At 41.2% G+C, this 20,062-nt stretch overlaps 1 protein-coding gene across 11 annotated transcripts in view; it reads left to right on the top strand.

Annotated features, from left to right (window-relative positions):
• The window catches only part of LOC118083419 (uncharacterized), a 29,082-nt gene extending 13,710 nt beyond the window's left edge, over window positions 1-15,372 (top strand). For 5 of the 11 annotated variants that reach the window (XM_060273550.2, XM_060273546.2, XM_060273549.2 and 2 more), the window contains 10 exons: window positions 708-824; window positions 1,907-2,195; window positions 5,440-6,437; window positions 6,902-7,264; window positions 7,608-7,729; window positions 8,806-8,854; window positions 9,192-9,371; window positions 10,320-10,518; window positions 10,835-11,074; window positions 12,850-15,372. In XM_060273550.2, coding sequence (XP_060129533.2) covers window positions 708-824; window positions 1,907-2,195; window positions 5,440-6,437; window positions 6,902-7,264; window positions 7,608-7,729; window positions 8,806-8,854; window positions 9,192-9,371; window positions 10,320-10,518; window positions 10,835-11,074; window positions 12,850-14,144 — 3,852 coding nt within the window. In that variant the 3' untranslated portion in view covers window positions 14,145-15,372. The remainder of the gene's footprint in view (window positions 1-707; window positions 825-1,906; window positions 2,196-5,439; window positions 6,438-6,901; window positions 7,265-7,607; window positions 7,730-8,805; window positions 8,855-9,191; window positions 9,372-10,319; window positions 10,519-10,834; window positions 11,075-12,849) is intronic. The other 6 variants (XM_088670531.1, XM_088670528.1, XM_060273555.2 and 3 more) reach the window with 4 other exon arrangements.
• The last annotated feature ends 4,690 nt before the right edge of the window (window positions 15,373-20,062 follow it).

Raw genomic sequence — 20,062 nt, 5'->3', positions numbered from 1 at the left:
ACATGAACAGAAATACATAACTCAATATGCTGCATAGTAAAGAAGTTACATTCAGAAATTACATGGTGAAACATGTCCATTTCTATTTCATTTTTATATGACCAACATGTCCTTGCGGATCATCTGCAAAATTCAGATGGGCCATTAGGATTTCTTAATTCTGTTTCACATGCAATGTAACTGGAACAGTAAGATTAGCGTAAGAAAAGAAAGGAACTTCTATTGTCTTCATGCATTAGAATTATTCATAAGTTCACGGTGTGTGACCTGTAACTTCTGGGATTTGTTTTCACATTTCTAAACCAACTTAGGGTTGTATTCAGGTGACGTCTGGCTCACAGTGGACCCATTGAAATATGCAAACCTAAGTTAGTAATTTCCATGAATTTCAAAGGGTTTACTCTGAGTAGGAGCAGGACCAAATACCACTCTTTATGTGCACCCATGACTGCTATACATCCTCACATTGCAGTACTTCAACACAAACTTCATCCTTGTTTTAAAATATTGCACTACCCTGCACTGCTACGAAGTACTCAGAGCCACAGAATCATGGAATTGTAGAGTTGAAAGGACCCTGAGGAACAACTAGTCCAACTTCCTGCAATGCAGGAATATTGTCATTTTAAAAAAAGAAAAAAGATATTGAGTTGATACTCTGTGCTCAGATTCAAGGAAAAATGTGGTGACATTAATTCATTTATAAGCAGGTTCCGGTGGAGTTAATGGAATTGGAAGGTCGTGCATTGCAGAATGGGAAGCCACGGACTTGCATTACCAAAGAGCGAGCAGACCTATCTCTAGCATCACTACTTAACCCTCAGGTAAGTTGAAATTGCCGTTTCCTATGCCTTCCTTTGTAACTCTCATGGAGGAAAAGGCTGTCATTGCCTTCTAGCCATGAGAGCTATGCTTTGTCTCTACAGTTGGAAGCAGTAATGCTTTTGAGTACCAGTTGCTGGAAACCACAGGTGGGTAAGAGTGCTCTTGTATTTGGATCCTGCTTGCACATTTTTTCATGGGCATCTCATTGGCCACTGTGAGAATGGGATGCTGGACTAGATGGACCATTGGCCTGCTACAGCAGGCTCTTCTTATAATTACAGTTTATTCGCGTTGATGTCCTATAAAAAGACCAGTGCTGGGGGGAGGTGGGATTCTAATGTTCCCATGCACAAGGCAATCCACTTTATTCAACAAAAAGTGTCTGGCGAGTCTCGCAAGACTGCTTTGAGAATTCTGAACCGTCTAAGTGCAGGCACCCCCAAACTTTAGCCCTCCAGATGTTTTGGACTACAATTCCCATCATCCCTGACCACTGGTCCTGTTAGCTAGGGATCATGGGAGTTGTAGGCCAAAACATCTGGAGGGCCACAGTTTGGGGATGCCCGGTCTAGTGAATGACCCTTGTGGAACCCTAAGCAAGACTGCTGCTTGCAGAATGATTATCAAATTGACTTGCTTTACCTGCTTAGAACTTCTGTGAGCAGATTCAAACAGTAGTAAGAACAGAAGAAACAAATGAAAATTGCACAGGACATTCCTCTTGTTTCCTGATAATCTTGAACATTAATGCTTCCATGTTCTGTGTTTTAAAAGGCTATTGGATGTTAGCTTTCACTTTCTGTTTGCGCAAGTGCATGCGACTAAGTAAAAATAGGTTTTGATTTATCCCTATTTGTAACTGTGGCAATGGGAAGTAACGCTATATAGACCATACACACTGGGTACAATCCTGTTTCCCTTCATCTTTTGTGCATTTTTATACCATCCAGTTGAGGACAAGGTATAAATTATCTATCATAAAGTGTTGTGTAATTGATCTTATACCCTACATTTGTTCAAAATTTGTTGTGTGTAGGTTCTTGCCTAAATTCTTGAGATACATATTTGTATATTCTTTCAGGCTTCACTCAATAGCAAGCCTATCGGCAGCCAAGACCCAGCACACAGTGGCATCTGCCAGCTTGAGTGTGTCTGTGCTGGTTTAGCTTCTGGGACGTGCCAGCCTACACTTTCCTGCAAGACAGATTGCACATTTGATTGTCTGAAGAAAAGGGTGGCCCTGTTAAAGGGAGTTTCTGTGAACAAGAAAAGCTTGAAGAAATATTTGTGTGGAATTATTGAATGCTGCAACGGAAAAAGGGATTGGAAACTGGAGCATGTTAATAAACAGATGAGAAGCAATGATGAATGTAAGTCATACTAGAAAAGTGTTTGAAACATTTTCAAAAGCTTTTTCTCTGCTGAATAAACATTCTGGACTAGCCAGGTGTGTTAAATCTGGACTTACTGTTACCAAATGTAAATGGAAACTGCAACAAAATGTTGCCGTGATTTCTCTGGTAAAACATCTGATTATTCTGTCTTTTGACTCCCTCCCCTTTTATGTGCCTTTCTCTTTCCATCACACCCTGTGTGTTTATGTGCTTTGTTGCTGGTTGTTATTTTTTACTGAGTGTGTGTGTGTATGTACTATCTTAGGTTGTGGGTAAATAAGCTGCTATTGGAGCACTCACACGTTCATTCTAAGCCAGGCATCCCCAAACTGCGGCCCTCCAGATGTTTTGGCCTACAACTCCCATGATCCCTAGCTAACAGGACCAGTGGTCATGGAAGATGGGAATTGTAGTCCAAAATATCTGGAGGGCTGAAGTTTGGGGATGCCTGTTCTAAGCCATGGTTTGGTTTACCATGATGTGTGAACCAGGCTGGTGTGGTGACATGGCATTACTTCAGTGATGTGGTTCCATTTCTGTTTTACATGTGCATTCAGAATGTCCTTGCTAGGGAAGTCATGGATTTCTATTTTTTTATTTAAAAAATACTTTTTATTAAATTTTCCCATTAAAACACAATTCAATTATTTCAATTATATCCAATTATACACATACATATCAATTAAGCCAAATATTAAGCCAAATCATAAAAAATTTTAGGCTTCCCATGCTTCAATGTCTGGGGATTCTAGATAACTGTTCGCACTGCCATCCTAATCCTGATATCAAAATCTTGCTGTAATCCACAATAGTCCCGATTTTTTCCAACAGTCCCTCTAGATGTTTTCTTCTCTATTTGTCTTTTGTCGCAGCTTCTGAGATAGGCATCAAACAAGATTTAACACATATCCATTTTTCCTGTGTGGGTTTTTTATCCAGTCCAACCTCCCCATAAAACTCTCTTGATCTGGAGTGCCTTTCTTGCCGCGTCAACAGTCTGACACAAGCCAGCGCCATCTTGAACGCCTCAGATCGTATTCCATCTTCTTCTAAACTGTCCGTCGATCGCAAGAGTAAAGCTTTTGGGCGAGGAACAGCCCGTTCACATTATGCACAATCTCTTATAGCTGATTCATGGCTTTCCTCTGCGTTCCGAGACTCCAATTAGGCTGCTATTATCTCTCAAATTCCAAATACGCCACAGCTCGTAAATCCAACTCACCGGCGGCTTCCAGGCCACTCCAATAAGCATACTGACTGGGGAGGTTTTTTACTCTAACAGTTTAACAAAGCAAATTCTAAAATCATACCAGATGACAATCCTCTATTTATATGAATTCTGATGCCACACAGTTCATTTCCATTTCTCATTTGTCCCAAATAATCAGACAGTCCATCCGGGAAGGTGGTAAGTACATTTTAAAGTAGAAAAATAAAAAGTTCACTTCACTTTTCGTTCCGTCCCAATCATTCTTTCTTCTTGATGAAATACTCCCTCAATTCTCTTCTCGCTCAAAAGCTGATAAAGTCCTGGCAGTATCTTCTCCCCCTTCTTTTGAAGCATGTCCATGAATTTAAATCCAATTATTCTCTTTAATCATGGAGATCGCGCTCGTATAGGGTGGCCTCCAGGAGTCCCGGCCCCCATGGGTGCTCGGCCCAGGCCCCCACCCCACCCCTCAAAGAGTCGGGATGGGTTAGGGGGCATCCGCGGGCCAGCACCCCCCCCGTCCAAACCCGGGGGGGGGGACTGCTTTACTCCCCAAGCAACCGCCCAATTCCCCATGAAGTTCAGAGAGGTGGAACAAGGGTCAGCCATTTCTCCCCCACGAGCGGACCGGAAGCCGGAAGTCATGGATTTCTAAATGTCACTCGCTACGTCTTTTTTTTTGTCTTATATGAGGGTGGAGCGGCAGAGAAGGTGGCATGCCTGCCTTTTACGTTTCCATGGTCAGCAGTGAATTAGAGAACTTAACATGCAGAATGTGACATGTTCCTCCAACATCTGCCCTACTGGCACACTTTAGTGCTGAACCCTTACACTCCTGGCTTCCTCCCATGGGTGAGCACCCAGTCATCCTGCAAATTTCATCCACTCTGTCCTCCTATCCATCTCTGTGGCAAGGAGGCTTTTCACCACTGAGGGAACTGCCACTTATTGCATGTTTCACACTTTCCTTCCTTGTCTCCTACATGAAAGGATGCACGTACAATTGTCATGTTACTCTTTGTGGTAGACTTACCCATTTTTTGGAATATCTATCTATCTATCTATCTGCTGGATCTGCAACATAATGGCCTATTTACAGTGCTATTTTTCTAGAAAAAAGAGGTGCCAGAATGGCAGTGGTGCTGATGTGAGAATTATCAACACCCAGGGCATCCTTTAATATTTTTTAAAAATCCAATATTGTCTTGAACCTTTGGCTAGAATGTATTAGGCTTGATTTGGTTTGCCTGCATTTTATGACTCCTACGCTGCATTCCTTTCCTATCTGACCCTGAAAGTGGCACAAATGGTCACTCAGGATGTTTTGCTGTGTCTTTTTTGAGTGAAATCCAGCATCTCCTTGAAAGTTTCTAAGGAACAGATAGGGACAGTAATGTCAACAACCCTGGTGAAGGCCTGGTTGCTAAGGAAACAGTGATAAAGTAGGAAGTTTGAGGCACAAATGGCCTGAGCAGTTAGAGGCATCCCAAGGTACTTGAGTTGGGTGATGGAGTCATGTGTGTTTTACTTCTCATGACCTTTCTTGGTGTATGTAGAAGAATGTTTAAGAGTGTTTTGATATTATTCTTTGTGTGCCGTACACATTCACAGTCCTTACGAAGCCTTCTTTAAAACACCTTTCAGGGTTGTTGTTTTTTTGCATCTGCATACTTCAGGGAACCCCTAAGCACACGGATCCCTCCCTTCCATCATGGGCTACATAACAAACACCACTCATGACTGAGGATGGGTAATGGAATGATTTCAAAAAGAATGCCACTTTCAGTGTCTTCTTTGTTGCGCTAAATTTCAAAGCTCTTGCTTTTCCCCATTTTGATATCAATTGGAGTCTTGCGATGTGACCTTCACTCCTACTTGTTGCTCCTTTCCCCTCTTTTGCCTAGTTTATTATTTACTAGAGGTAAAATGAACAGTAAAGGATTTGTTTTGGTTCTTTTGCTGCTATTCCAGTGATTAGAGCATTAAAGCTGCTTGTTATCTTTCCTTCAGCAGTCTGTAGTGCAGAGCCAGACCTAGCTGTTATGGATTTCCCATTGCGGGTGAAGGAAGAAGGGGGCGTGTTTATTCCTGGCAAAAGTGCAATTGCTACAAAGACCGCTCCAGACGACGCGGATGCAGGGGGAGAATTAAGTGGGGAACCTTTTTTGTATCCTGACATTCCATCAGACGTGATATTGGCAGACCATTCGTATGTTTGCAGGAAGCCAAGTAAGACAGTTAAAGTCACTGCGAGAAGTGAGAAGCAGCATGCGAGGTACCTTGAAGGTATGTCAGATGAGGCTGAAGATGGTTTGCAAATTGACGTTCCTGTGTGTGATGCATTACAGAAAAGCCCCACACGTCAGGAAGAGGCTCCGCATATGAAATGTTCAAATGGGGAGCAAACACACATTGCCCAAATGACTGATTCGGAAGGACCTAAACAGACACAGCCGACATTGCTTGGTAAACTGAGCATGAGCCATACAGAAAAGCAGCAGGAAAAGGCCAAATTGCTTCAGAGTCGGCAGCAAAATCAACATGACTTTGAACTACTAAGGAGGCACTGGAAAGAGAGGGGTGACTCCATGCAAATTGAAAATGACAAGGAAACAGAGAGAGGAGAGCTTGAGATCAGTTGTACAAGGGACCAGAATTACACACCAGGAAAGAAGTGTGTGGATAGTGCCCAAGAATATCTTCCTAACAGTAGTGCTGATGCCCAGGAGAACTGTAACATTTTTTGCTATGAAAAAGGTCTTTCTGGTTTCCGAGGAGAGAATCAAGCTTTTAAGGATGACCATGCTGAGCCCAGCAGAACTTGGAGCAGATCATCCCAGAATCCAGTTGCTAAATGCTTAGAAAAAAATGCATCTAAAACCAATTATTGGAAAAATGGTCCTATGTCATTTGGTATTACCAAGGATGATATAGGAAATGGTGAAAAAACAGATTATTCTGCAGAGGAAGATATTGATGGGAGTTCTGATCACCAGATTGAAGCACTGGTGAGCATCCCACACTGCTTTAATTTGTAAAACAAATCTGGCAGCAAAATGTTTTTACTATATTACAACTTATTTGAGAACCATGGAAACCACTGTGACCAACTGAGATTGCTGCTGTCACTTCCCTTGGATCTTTGGGTCCAAGGTGTGTGTGTAAATTTTCTACTGTGTGCCTTTCCTTAACTTCTCTTTATACTAATTTCTCCAGTTTTACCATCCAAACTTAGTTTCCTCACAGAATTTGAACTTCTTGCAAAAGTTCTGTTGTGGAGAATTTAACTTCCTCTGTGGCTAAAAAGTGTGTAAATATTTTCCTGACTGAAGTCAGAAATTGGAGTGTATGGAGTCTTGACAAATGCCACAGATGAGTTTTGTTTTGTGGTATTATGCTAACTACCTTAGTTCAGTTTCCACAGCTGAAAAATGTTCCAAACTCCATTGTCCACCTTGTTGTATCCCTCCAGGTAAAGAATACAAATTGGAAAGGAGAGTGCAGTTCTGTCAAGCTGGAAGAAAACATACCGCATTTGAAAATGGTGGAGCCCAAAGAGTCAGAAATCACAATATACAATACCAAATTAAGAGAAAATAAGTTGCCAGCACATCCTTCAGAGTTCCATTCTGAAAGTATCATATGTGAGAGTAGTGCTACTACTTCAGAGATGGCCAAAAAGAATGCAGAAATTGTAGAGCGATTATCCAGTGATGCTCCCATCTTCCATCCTGATGCTGTATCATTAGACCACACCTATAGCATTACAGCAATGTACAAGGAGGGACATCATGTTACCTGTCCTGAAGAAGCTCCAGGTGATACTTCTCAATGGGTAAGACTCGATTTGTTACTTAATTTTCAGAACACCAAAGTTAAATAATTATACACCTTAACAAGTTATTGCAAATTTACATTAAAACAATGGTCTTTATTACCATTCTTCAGTTATACCCTGAGCAGCTGTAAACATTAATGTTTGGGCAATAGGCCAGTTTCCATGTCACAATAAACCATAGCCAATGGTTTATCATGAACACACCTGTCTCTGCTGGTTGCCTCCTCTCTGCTAGCACATGGAAGAAACACACCACATTCTGAGTTTGAAATGAAACATTACCTGACTGGAGCTTCTCTGCAGGACTGAATTTAACTGCCTTTTTAATGTTCTGTTTCAGAATGGAAGGGATTCCAGTCAAGGTGACAAGAAAATGAACACTGAACCTGGGGAGTTTTCAAAGAAAAGTATTATTTCTCAACTGAAAACTACAGCAGCTCATGCCCTACTTCCCAAACAGTTGTAAGCAAGTTTTTTTAAAGCAACAACAACAAACACACACCAGCAAATTGATTTTCAGCATAGTGCTATTTTTTATTATGCCTAGCAGATATAGTTAATTTAATGCAGGCCAAGGCTCCGCTCTGTGGTTTAATTGGTTCACACAGTGTGGCTTTGCAATGATGCATCACCCAGAAGCCCTTTTTAAAATATACTTAGCTTATAATCTTTAGGACAGAACTGGGGAACCATTTTGGCTGGAAAGGTGGCCTGCCCTCTGAACCACTTTTCAAGGATACAATGTAGAACGTCAAGCTTTGCAACCACAGCTTAAATTCAGCCCTTTTTGACCCCCTCTACAGAGCCCTTCCTCTTCCAACCCAGAGCAATCAAGCAGATAGCTGAAGGGCTGGATTCACTGATTGAGAAAAGAAATCTAATGTCTCATAAGAAACTGCAACTACACATCAGATTGGGCACCTTGATTTGTAATGTGGGAATTCCTTTCTGCTAAGGCTGTATACCAGGATGTACACACTTGTAGGCTAAATTTATTCCCTGCTAACTTGACTTGATGGTAGACCACTTGCTTGGTATGAAAAAGATTCTTGCCATCTCCACTTAAAAGAATCAAGAGATCAGAAAACCTCAGTCTGGGACCAATCCTGGGCTAGATAGGCAAATAGCCTGATGTGCTGTTTCCTAATCATTAATGTTACTACTCAAAGATTAAATTTTTAAAAAAATATTAGCAGTTTATTGGGGCTATATAGGGCACCTTTAATTTGTATGTTAGTTCAAATTATATTTTTGAGAGTACTAAGAGCCTAAGATGTGCTGTTTCAGGCAAACTTTGGTTCATTCATTTGTTTACTTCAAGAGACTGAGTAGCAAACAGAGCAGTGTGAGAAAGCAAGATGGGCATAGCAGAAGGAAGGGGCTAGAGCAGAGACATTTCCTGTGTGACCAGAGCACAACTTCCTCATCCTTTTGGCACAAATAAAGTTTTTCTTGCAGTTTTGATTGAGGTTACGCTATTATCTGAGCCAGATTGACTTGTGCAACTAAACACAACTTCTCTTTTTAAATCCTTCTAGGCATCTTGCTCATGACTCTTCAAATAAAGTGATGGAAAAGTCCCCTAAAGTGAATATACATTTCTTTTCTACTGTTGTGTCTTTGTGGTGTGTGTATTGCAGCTGAAATAAACATTGACTGGTAGTGGGGTTTTTTTTAAAAAAATAAAATGTATTACTTAAGGGCATTGCTTGTTTTATGTGCGTGCCATGAGACAGGATTGGTAGTCAGGCCCTTTTCATTCTCTCCATCCCCCTTGGTGACCCAACTGAGAATCCTAGGTGTTGCTAGCTTTGTGGAGACATGCAGAAGCCCAGGTTTGGGGGATAATATAAAATCCCAAGTATTTACACCGGTCACTGCATATATTTTTTCTGTCTGGTGAAAGTGCCATTCTTGTCCACAGCCATCTGGACTCTGGAAAAGCGAACCAAAGAATGGGACACAAAGCATGACTTATCGCCCGAGACACACAGAAGATGAACAGCGTCGGCGTAAGCAAATGAAAGAACTCTTTGAAAAACTGCAGGGGACCTTGGGATTGCACAGCACTCCCAAAATTGCCAAGCGCATCCTCCTCGAGCAGGTAGGTGGTTCATCATTTAGCTTTATGTGGAAGGAAATGCCTCTTTATTCAGAGGAGAACTTGATTTTTAACAGCAGGAAGATGAAAAACCTTAAGTTGGAAGATATAAAAAAGAGAGATACAAAAAATTTGGGGGGGGGGGGTTTCCTAACGTGCCACAGCAACTCAGCTCAGTGTTGGACATTGGACAAATGCATTTGGCTTAATTTTCTTTCTCTGAATACATTAGCCAATTAACTGTAGTGGCGCATTGCCAAAATAATTATTTCCACCCATAGCGTTTTTTGCCTCATCTCCTCTGTCCCCAGCTAAAGCTTGCTATCCTAATATACACAAAGGCCCTAATTTATTTATTTTGGCTAAGCATATCAGTCTTTTAAGCTTAAGCCAAGAAACTGTATCCTCAATGTTACAGACTATCAATATACGTACCAATGCATCAAGAATAGATAACTGAAGAAGCCCAAAACTACTAAGGGAATGTGCCATATGCAAGCCCCAGTAGGTGGGCCCCAATGGGGGCGTATAACAGTCTCGTAATTATTTGGACTGCCAGGGCGAAACAGGTGCAGAACTCCGGCACCCTGTCTACAACTTCATCAGCATCCCTCAGTCATTGTGAACAACGGCAAACTTACCTTTCGTTGGAATCCTCATGAACTTATCTAAAAATACAAAGAAAACAAAAAACTAAGCTAAGCACTTGGAAAAACCTAGTGAAACCAAACATTATAAGTTCATCTTAGTTTGGGTAGTTCATAAGTTTCTGTGACAGTGTTTTAGGTTTTGTCTTTTTCTCATAAGAACGATAAACAATATATATCATTTTTGTAATAACTGTGTAAATATTCTTTGCCAACGTGTTGCATGAGTTGTACTCCTAGTTTTTTTTAATGCAGCTGATTCACTTACATGTCTGCAAAGTTTCTGCCATTGCTTTGTTTTTAGGGTGCTTTGAGAGGAGAGAAGAGAAGCAGTCTTTTTTTCCTCTGTATTGCACTGGAATGTAAAAATGACCTCTTAGTCCCTTTCCAGGCCACTGAAGATATCCAGAGGCTAAGAGATCAGGCAGACCAATTGACAAGCCACAAGAAGTTCCTGTTGTGCAAGCGCAACACCTTGATTCGTAAAGTGTCTGCACTCTCAGGTGAGATGACTTCAGGGACAGGTTTTCTTAAAAAAATAAACAAAACAAAATATACATGTAGATGAAAAAAGAAATTCCAGCATAGGAGAATACAAGGATGATTCAAAGTGGTTGGGATGAATTGTTCATGTAGGATTCTAAGGATTCTATACTTTCAAAGATGCAAATGGTATTAAAGATGTTCTGTTTGCTAACTATATCCTTGTGAGCCATGTGTGTTGGAAATTGTACTATCTATGAAATACTGAGCTAATGTGTGTGTTTGTTCCTTTGAATTGCAAAGTGAGGGATATCCAACTCTTTGTTTTCTCTGTAGGCAAGCCACAGGAAGCGATCTTGAAGAAGCTAGAATACATTTTTACAAAGCAGAAGGCACTAGAAGAACAGGAGAACCAGAACCAGCAAGAAATGGTGGAAATCATTAAAACAGTGAGAACTGCTAGTTCCACTGTGGAAAACAGCCCCTTTTCTCTTTCTAGAGAGATGAAACCGGTAATCCTGTCCAACAGGCATACGAAACCATTGATATGTTCCAAGAACAGAAGCAGTGACACAGGTAGGCTGCAGAAAGGAGGGGATTTTTTATACAAAGTGAAACCAAAATCCCCAGGGCATTCTGGGAAGCATAGATCTGATGTGTACCTGAGTGTAGCAGCTCCTTCCCAACACTAATAATAAACAGTCCAAGTCTAGTTTTGCTTGCAGAAGTGTGTGGAGCCATCCCATAAAAGGCAGCGTGGGCCATCTTGGCACTGGGGCCGCTATCACATTGCTAGGCATACAGCATCCTACCCCCAGGGGCATAGGAAAGGGGGGCGGGGGGCGGCCCCAGGTACCATCATGGAGGGGGGTAACAAATTATCAAGGAACAATTACTGCCATACTAGGTCGGCAGTTCAAATCCCCACGACGGGGTGAGCTCCTGTTGCTTGGTACTAGCTCCTGCCAACCTAGCAGTTCGAAAGCACATCAAAGTGTAAATAGATAAATAGGTACCGCTCTGGCGGGAAGGTAAACTGCGTTTTCGTGCGCTGCTCTGGTTTCACCAGAAGCGGCTTAGTCTTGCTGGCCACATGACCTGAAAGCTGTACGCTGGTTCCCTCGGCCAGTAAAGCGAGATGAGCGCCGCAACCCCAGAGTCGTCTGCGACTGGACTGAAGTTTAAGTAATTTCAATCCCTAATATTTTAGCTTTTGTATGTTTTAAAGCAGGATTGTTAATTTTTATTGATTTTACTGACTGCTGTGGTTTTTTGTTTCTTGTTTTGGTAAACCACTTTGCAGGTTTTTTAAAATAAATTTTATTAAATAAATAAACAATAAATATAAATAAAATAACACAAGCCAAAACACTCCATCCTGTAGATTTAAGTATCTGTCCATAGTCGCCTACTTGTTATCAGAGGCCCAGAATGCACATTCCTTTGTAAGAAAATATGAAATAACATAAAACCATTTTGCAGGCAAAAAACAAAATCAATGTGGGGGGTGACAATAAATTTTCCACACTGGGAACCACCTGGACCTTCCTACGCCTCTGCCTACCCCAAGCCTTTCACTCAAAGGAAAGGCGTAAAGCTACACACAGGGAACTGAGGAAGAACAAGCGGCTGGCTGTTCCTGGGGAGGTGCAGAAAGGCATCTCCTTAGAATGAACAGCTTGGCTGGGAGAGGGACAGGAGGGGCAGAATTATACTGATTCCTATAAGGTGGCTCTGCACACTGCTCTTGTGGCTTGTGAATTGCCACTTGGAGGAGGAGGAGGAGGAGTTTGGATTTGATACCCCGCTTTATCACTACTCTAATGAGTCTCAAAGCGGCTAACAATCTCCTTTCCCTTCCTCCCCCACAACAAACACTTTGTGAGGTGAGTGGGGCCGAGAGACTTCAGAGAAGTGTGACTAGCCCAAGGTCACTCAGCAGCTGCATGTGGAGGAGCGGGGAATCGAACCCGTTTCACCAGATTACGAGTCCACCACTCTTAACCACTACACCACACTTGTGTTTGGGTTCTTCATCATATAGGACACTTCTGTTCCTTTTTGCAGTTGATCTCTTATAGTTAGCATTTCTGTTTTTCAGATTGAAATTTAAGCACAATAAAAGCTTTTGGGCTTTTATTTTTCAAACAGTAGCCTCACATGCTATTTAACAAGCCCCTTTGAAACAGGGTGGACTTTTTTTGAAATATTTGTGATACGTTTGACAGATCTGTGAATCTTACAGGTATCCCTGCAGGCTTTAGCAGTGCCAGAAGTTGCTCTTTAGATCCCATTCCCTCTCTCCTCACCAGTATTCTAACGGGCCTTTCTTTGTTTGGACTTACTTACAGAAAATGAAGACTCCTTAATGATGCCAAGGATAGTAAATGTGATGTCACTGGCTACTGGAGAAAATACAAAGGAAATACAAATAGAAAATGTGGTGTCATTGGCTACTGAAGAAAATACAAAGGAAATACAAATAGAAAATGTGGTGTCATTGGCTACTGAAGAAAATACAAATTTACTCCTGGATTTAAATAAGAAACCTTATGTAACTCTGGATACAGATTCCCAGAAATGCTTACCTTCCATGCAGATAGTATTGCAGGAAACAACTGGTTTTCAGTCTGAAGGAAATGCGGAACCTTCTTCCAGAAAACAGAGGGATGCTACTGGAACAGCACAAGTTTTTCTTAGGGAAAAAGAAAACTGTTTTCCACAAAGAGTAAATGTATCCAATATGAAGGGATCCCCAGAATTATTTGCAACAAAACTCTTCATTGAAGAGTTAAGTGGAAATCGGGTTAGGTTAAAAGATCTATACAAGGGAGGTGAGGGACAAAAGTCAAAGGATTCTTCATTTCAGAAGCTACAGATTAATGAACCCAAGGACTCTGGGGTAGAAATGGAACTGCAAAAAGTAGCCTCTGCAATACCTGAACCAGCACTGGATGCAAGTGACTTAATTGACCTAAAGAATGATGGCATTGATGAAACCCTCACCTCACTTCTGAATGAAATTGTATCCCTCAAGCAGCAGCTGAATGATGCAGCCCCAGACAGATCAAAACTCCCCAACTCCCCAAGCACTGAGTTATCTCTGGAAGGTATGGGAAACTGTATGGAATCAGCTGCTGCAGCAGGTTTTCACTTTCAGTTTGGCAAATTGGGTGAGAGCTATAAGGACCTCTGTTTTGTGCAAGAGAGTAGTGGTTCTGTAACTCCACTCCTGCTTCAGCTGGAAGACAATGATCTCACTGATGGTGACAGGAACTTGAGAGATCCTTCATCTGAATCGGGTGTTTTCAATCTAATGCCAGTCTCCGAAGTAAAGGACCCAAATTGTAACATTTCAACAAGTAGTGGGAGAAGCTGGAAAAATGTACCATGCATGGCAAAAACTACAAATGTGTCTCTTCCAGTTCTGCAGATGAAAACTAATATGGAATCTGGCCACCTTGACACACAGTGGAAGCCCATGCCCAAACTGGCACCCTTTGGACTAAAAGGTGCAAGCTTCCTATTAGATTCAGGAAGGCAAAACACCGGGATGACGCCTTTGTTGGCACCTGTTGGTGCTAACGTGTCATCTGTTGGTTTAAAAGCCACCCATTCAGCAGTCAATGACAGGTCTATAAAGTAATGCCTACATTAGCAACTGTACTTGCAAAATCAAAATAATACTGCAGCTTTAATTTTAAACATATTGGCAGATGCATGCCCTCAGTTTTTCTAAGAAAACTTCAACACATATATGGTCCACTTTGAATAGAGGGGTTTGTGTCTATGAAGCTAGGTGATCTTTGTGAATGGGCTGATTAAGGATACACTAAGTTCCTAGTAAAAATCTTTGGGTGAGCCAAAATTAACTAATGATATAGATCTATCTATATCATTATAGAGCTATATAATTATAATTAGTTTTATAAGAAATCAGAATGACTTTGTCACATGTTCTATTTGGGAAGTGGAACAAAATTTTACCTTTAGTTATAAATTAAAAAAAAATCAGTGGGAGTGTCATTTCCCCGCTCGCCCTCAGACTACAAATTTAAATGTTCCTTTAAACTTTCATTTGCTAATCCTTTCTTCTATCCTTTTTTAAATATGTGCATCCTAGAGAGAGGTCTGACTAGATCTATTCTTCCCAAACCTCTTCCACATTTTAATACTCAAAATAATGGTTATGCTCTAAAAAGAAACATGTTTGTAGGCACACATAAGTCCTCTCACTATATAATTATTTATAAAACAAACTTAATCCTGTCAAGTGGGAATTGGGTCCCTATACTACTCCACATTGCCGTGGAGTATTTGCAAATTGTCATTACCTCAACTATATGAGCAGAGCTGATGTGCAATTGGCTCAACTCACAGGATTTAAGTATTCACATGTATGTTGCAGTCACATGAAATAGCATGACAAGTTTGGCAGCTTCCACATGTCTGTGTTTGTGTCTGAAAGAGGTCATATTTTTAGGTAACAATCAGTGTACTCTTTGTTCATTGCTTTTGGCTGGTTCCTCCTCCCTCTTGCCAAACTTCTGATACCAGTTTAGTTGCAAAAATGCAAACTGCTTTGAGCTGTTGCAGGTAAATCAAACAGGTTTGATCAGGTTGTTCAACAATAATTGTTATTTGCAAGACGTTTCAAATTCATCATTTTGTAAGCAACAGCAAAGAATCTATAGGAACTCAGCTTTGAAATGTAAAGTAAAGGTATTTTGTAGTTTTATACAATTCATTCTTGTAGTTTTGCTAATGATTGAAACTTCAAGCCAGGAGGGAATACAGAAGCAGAGTTAACAATTAGTACTTTTTCTTCCAATCATAAATCATACAAATAAATGTGAATTCCTTTTGATAGCCTACTCCTGAATAGCAAATTCAAAACAAAGAATCTTCTGAAAGAGCACCTAACTTGTTTCATGCTACAGTTCCAGTTACATTTTGCTTTTGTGCAGTTAAGTTTAATGTAAGGGTCCTTCCCCTCAGAATCACATCCATCACACTACACATTTAGGGCAGCTTTTGTCTTATCTAGCAAATTCTCTTCTCTCAACTACTCTGCTTAATTTTGAATATAGCTATATAAAATGTCGGAGGTAAGATATGTATTGTGTTGAAAGGTCAGCAGTTCGAATCTGCACGGTGGGGTGAGTTCCTGTTGCTATCTCAGTTTCTGCCAACCTAACAGTTCGAAAGCATACCAGTGGAAGTAGATAAATAGGTACCTCTGTGGCAGGAAGGTAAACGGAATTTCCGTGCACTCTGGCTTTCGTCATGGTGTTCTGTTGTGCTAGAAGTTGTTTAGTCATGCTGGCCACATGACCTGGAAAGCTGTGTGGACAAACGCTGGCTCCCTTGGCCTGAAGCGAGATGAACACTGCACCCCATAGTCACCTTTGACTGGACTTAACTGCCCAGGGGTCATGTACTTTACCTTATTATGTAAATAGCTCAGTTCTGCTAGGCGGGGAGGGGGCATCCCTGTTTTAGGCCCATGGGCATTTTAGCAAGTGCTGTAGGAGCCACACACACTGGTCACTTGAGAGACACAGAAACCATGTACACATATCACATGCTTCACTTTTTAGAGGGATTTGGGTAAAAGATGGACCTAGTAGAATTTGAGCCTTTAAAGCTCAGAGCTGGAAAGAGCATTACTTGTCAACCCTCCTTCAGCTCTTTGTACTTTGGACTGGAGAAAAAGATAATTACCCTCACCATCTCATGATTAAGGGGCTGTGAGTTGCGGGCACAGAAGCACCATGGGAAAGACCTCAAGGACACCATTGTGCCCATAGATGCCTCATTGCACAAAGGGGCCCCCCTTCCACTAGCTATCTTCACAAGCAGGAATGACCAGAGAAACTCCCTTCTCCCTTGTCATCCCTGCTCTACAGGAGCCGTATCAAGCATACCTTATTCCAAGCAGTTTATTGTTCATGGTAAGGTGGCGGTGATGAGCTGCGATTCTTATTCCTTCCATTATCTGTTAGCAATAAAAGCAAAAGGAGCAAGAACTCTGCCAGGCAGTGCCTTCTCTCAGCTGAGTGTTATAGCTTTCCCTTCCCTTGAGCATGTGGGGGAAGCCACTGCTAGCCTCAAGCCCCAGTTGCCAGACCAAATGTAAGGACACCTTGCAAAGAACATTCCATTCAAGCAAAGCAGAACTTCATACTACATTAGTAGCATAACACATAGCTTGGCTCTCATTCTGTTGTTTTTACTGTTCAACATTCTGTTTAGATTCGTGGTGATTGAATAACTACATATGCCTCTGGGAGGTGTGGGGGCAGACTTCATAAGGGGTTGGTGAAAGGCATGTGGCATGCCTCCCTGGTGCAAAATTCGCAGGCATCACATTGTCTAGATACTGTAGGGAAGGAGTATGCAAAGATGGTATACATTAGCATTAGTGACCATGGGACATACAGTAAAGAGGGTCCTGGAAGTGAAATGTATGTATTTTAGTAAAATAGAAGTATTTTTATCAACTACTATTGATTCAGTGTACTAACTTAGATGAACACAGTTGCAGGCTTTCTGTGTGAATGAATCAGGTGTTCAGATTTTTGTTAAAAAAATGGTCAGGCACCTGGGAACATTTTGGACTAACCAGTCCTTTATTTAAAAAAAGGAATTCTACTTCTACGGCAGTGGAACTACATTGCTAATTCAATTTTAAAAGGACTGAAAGCAACTAAAGCTCTGGGGGTAGACAGGTAGTACTGTAATTGTGAATATAGCTACCCTAAAGTTACTTTAATATGTCAAAGGTGTTTACAATTCAGTAAAATGAGGAAAAACTGCATAGATATTGAAGGAGATACAGTATTGTGTACATTCAAGAGTTACTTTAAAAGGCTGAAATACTCTTTGAAGTCTTGATTTAGAACTCTAATAGAGCTTTAAAAGGGTACAGCCATGGAATGTCATGATTTTTAGAAAACACAAAGGTGAGAACAGAAAGTAAACACCTTGACTAAAAGTTAAGTTACGCACTGTTGATGTTTGGATCAATCTAAGCATCAAAATGAATTTTTTAAAAAAATCTTTATACAGCTAGATTAGTTTAAGGAGAGCAATGTGATACTCACTGATATGTTTTAAATCCTGAGGATAGGACAAGGTTGAAGTGTAAGCCACCTAAGGGAAGATTCATATTAACACACACCATAAACAAGTACATGATCGATAAGAAATGTGTGGCAGAGTTTAAAAACAACGGTTACATTCTATATGTATAATTTGGATGTGCATAAAGTATTCAAAATGGTTTTTATCCCGACAGCTTGAGTCATACAGTCTGTAAGGTGAAGATTGACATCTGGCCATTGTCCAGTCATGCCCCAGTGTGGTGTACTCTTGCAGTTGGGCAGCATCTCAGACAAAGTCATACAGAGACTGAACTCCCTGCATAGATGAGAAAAACACTGGTGTAGGAGAACACTATTTTTTAAAGAGAACGTATTGTCACATCTGCAACTGCTGAGACAAGAGGCCTTCAAAAGTGTTTTTAGGTCTCTTAGTTGGTGTTGCCTCTCCTATTCACTGTGTAACACTAAGCCAAAAATCCTGACTTGATCCAAGATTTAGTGGTGCACACCTGCAGGCAGCTCTTGCTGCTATGCTCCTATTTTCATTTGAGCACCAAAATAAGACAAGACTCTCTTAACTTGTTTTAAAGCCATATTTTCTAGGTCTGTAAATAATAGGAAACTTGATTAAGTGCTGAATCCTTGTTTTGTCACTAACGTAAAGGGAGTGCAGCAACAGGATGGGAGGCTGCATATGGGTGCCTGTCAATCGTACATATCCTAGTTTATTAAACTAGGAGTTTTGGCTTGGTGTGTTACAAACAGCGTATTTCTAAACTGCAGGAAGTTTTCTAAATGGCAACAAGTAATTTATCGTGTACTCCAAATGGCCACAAATAAAAATGCTAGATGCAGATGAAATGGAAAAGTTTATAATATGCACAATCTTATGCATGTTATTAAGTTTCACTGTGCTCAAAGGGATTCAAGGACTACAACTCATAAACTTTTTTAGATACCGCATAAAAATGGTAGATTTCCATGATTAGTGTATGTAAACCAGATTCCAGAGTGCCTAACATTCCTCAGAATTCCTCTTCAGGATTAGAGGCTTCCTTAAAGGTAAAGGGACCCCTGACCATTAGGTCCAGTTGCAGATGACTCGGGTTGCGGCGCTCATCTCACTTTACTGGCCGAGGGAGCCGGCACACAGCTTCCAGGTCATGTGGCCAGCATGACTAAGCCGCTTCTGGCGAACCAGAACAGCGCACAGAAATGCTGTTTACCTTCCCGCCAGAGCGGTACCTATTTATCTACTTGCACTTTGACATGCTTTCGAACTGCTAGGTGGGCAGGAGCAGGGACTGAACAACGGGAGCTCACCCCGTCGTGGGGATTCAAACTGCTGACCTTCTGATCGGCAAGCCCTAGGCTCTGTGGTTTAACCCACAGCACCACCCGTGTCCTAGTAGGAGGCTTCCTTAAATCACAAAATTAATTTGATAAACTATACTTGCCAGAAAACTGAACATCCTTACTTGTTCTCATATAACAGCAATGTGATAGATCTCTTGATGAGTGAAACATGAGAATGAGAGGTGGCATGCCTGCTCAGGAAACATTCAACTTGATCTACACCTTCCATTTTTAAACCAGCAAGTGTGCAAAACACAATGCAAATCAGATAATGGAATGAATATTGGAGTGCATGTTCAAGATACTGTAAAATTGTGTGTTTCAGATTCAAAATCTATGTCCTGGACACTTTTTCAAGACAGTTTGTCATGACCTAGGGATCCAACTCCATCCTAGGAGGAAGATGCCTTGGGTTTAGGTGGTAGCTCAGATTAGAAGGATTTGCACTCCCATTTAATTTGCATAATCCACATGCCACCCTCAAACAACACTAATCCTGATGCTTCCTGTGAATTCCAAGTTTAGCTGATACAGGGATAATCCAATAAATTGGGCGGCAAGTCACCCCACTTGGGGACACAGATGATTTATTTTAGTATTTTGGAGTGGGTGAATCAATTGTACTTTTGGTTATTCCTCTTTCCCCACCCAGTACTTCCTCAATGTTTTCATTTTATTTCCATCCATGTTTGTAATGTTTTCCTGAGCAATCCTAATAGATCCCTGAGATTTGCACAAAACCAGAGAACTCACAAGCAAACCACATTACATATTTTTATGATGTGGTTTGCTTGTGCAGAGGTTTTGGGGTTTTTTTTGCAATTCTGAAGAATCAAAGGGAGATGGGGATACACCAGATACTTTGAAGCAATTAATCTGAAAAGGGGCTCTAGTGTCACTGGGGGCCAAACACTCTTCTGCAGATCTTCTAGGACCGTCACCTGGATCTGACTACACATTCTTCATACCCATGAGCCCTTAGCTATGACACTTAAAATCAAAGAATTGTAGGGTTGGGAGGAACCCTGAGAGTCATCTAGTCCTCTCCCCTGCAGTGCAGGAATCTTAGCTATAGAAAGCACCCATGACAGATGGCTATCCA

This window comes from Zootoca vivipara, chromosome 1, assembly GCF_965207765.1.
Source record: "Zootoca vivipara chromosome 1, rZooViv2.hap1.1, whole genome shotgun sequence".
Taxonomy (NCBI): domain Eukaryota; kingdom Metazoa; phylum Chordata; class Lepidosauria; order Squamata; family Lacertidae; genus Zootoca; species Zootoca vivipara.
Note: the sequence above shows the minus strand (reverse complement) of the source record. Positions and strands in the feature narration are given on the sequence as shown.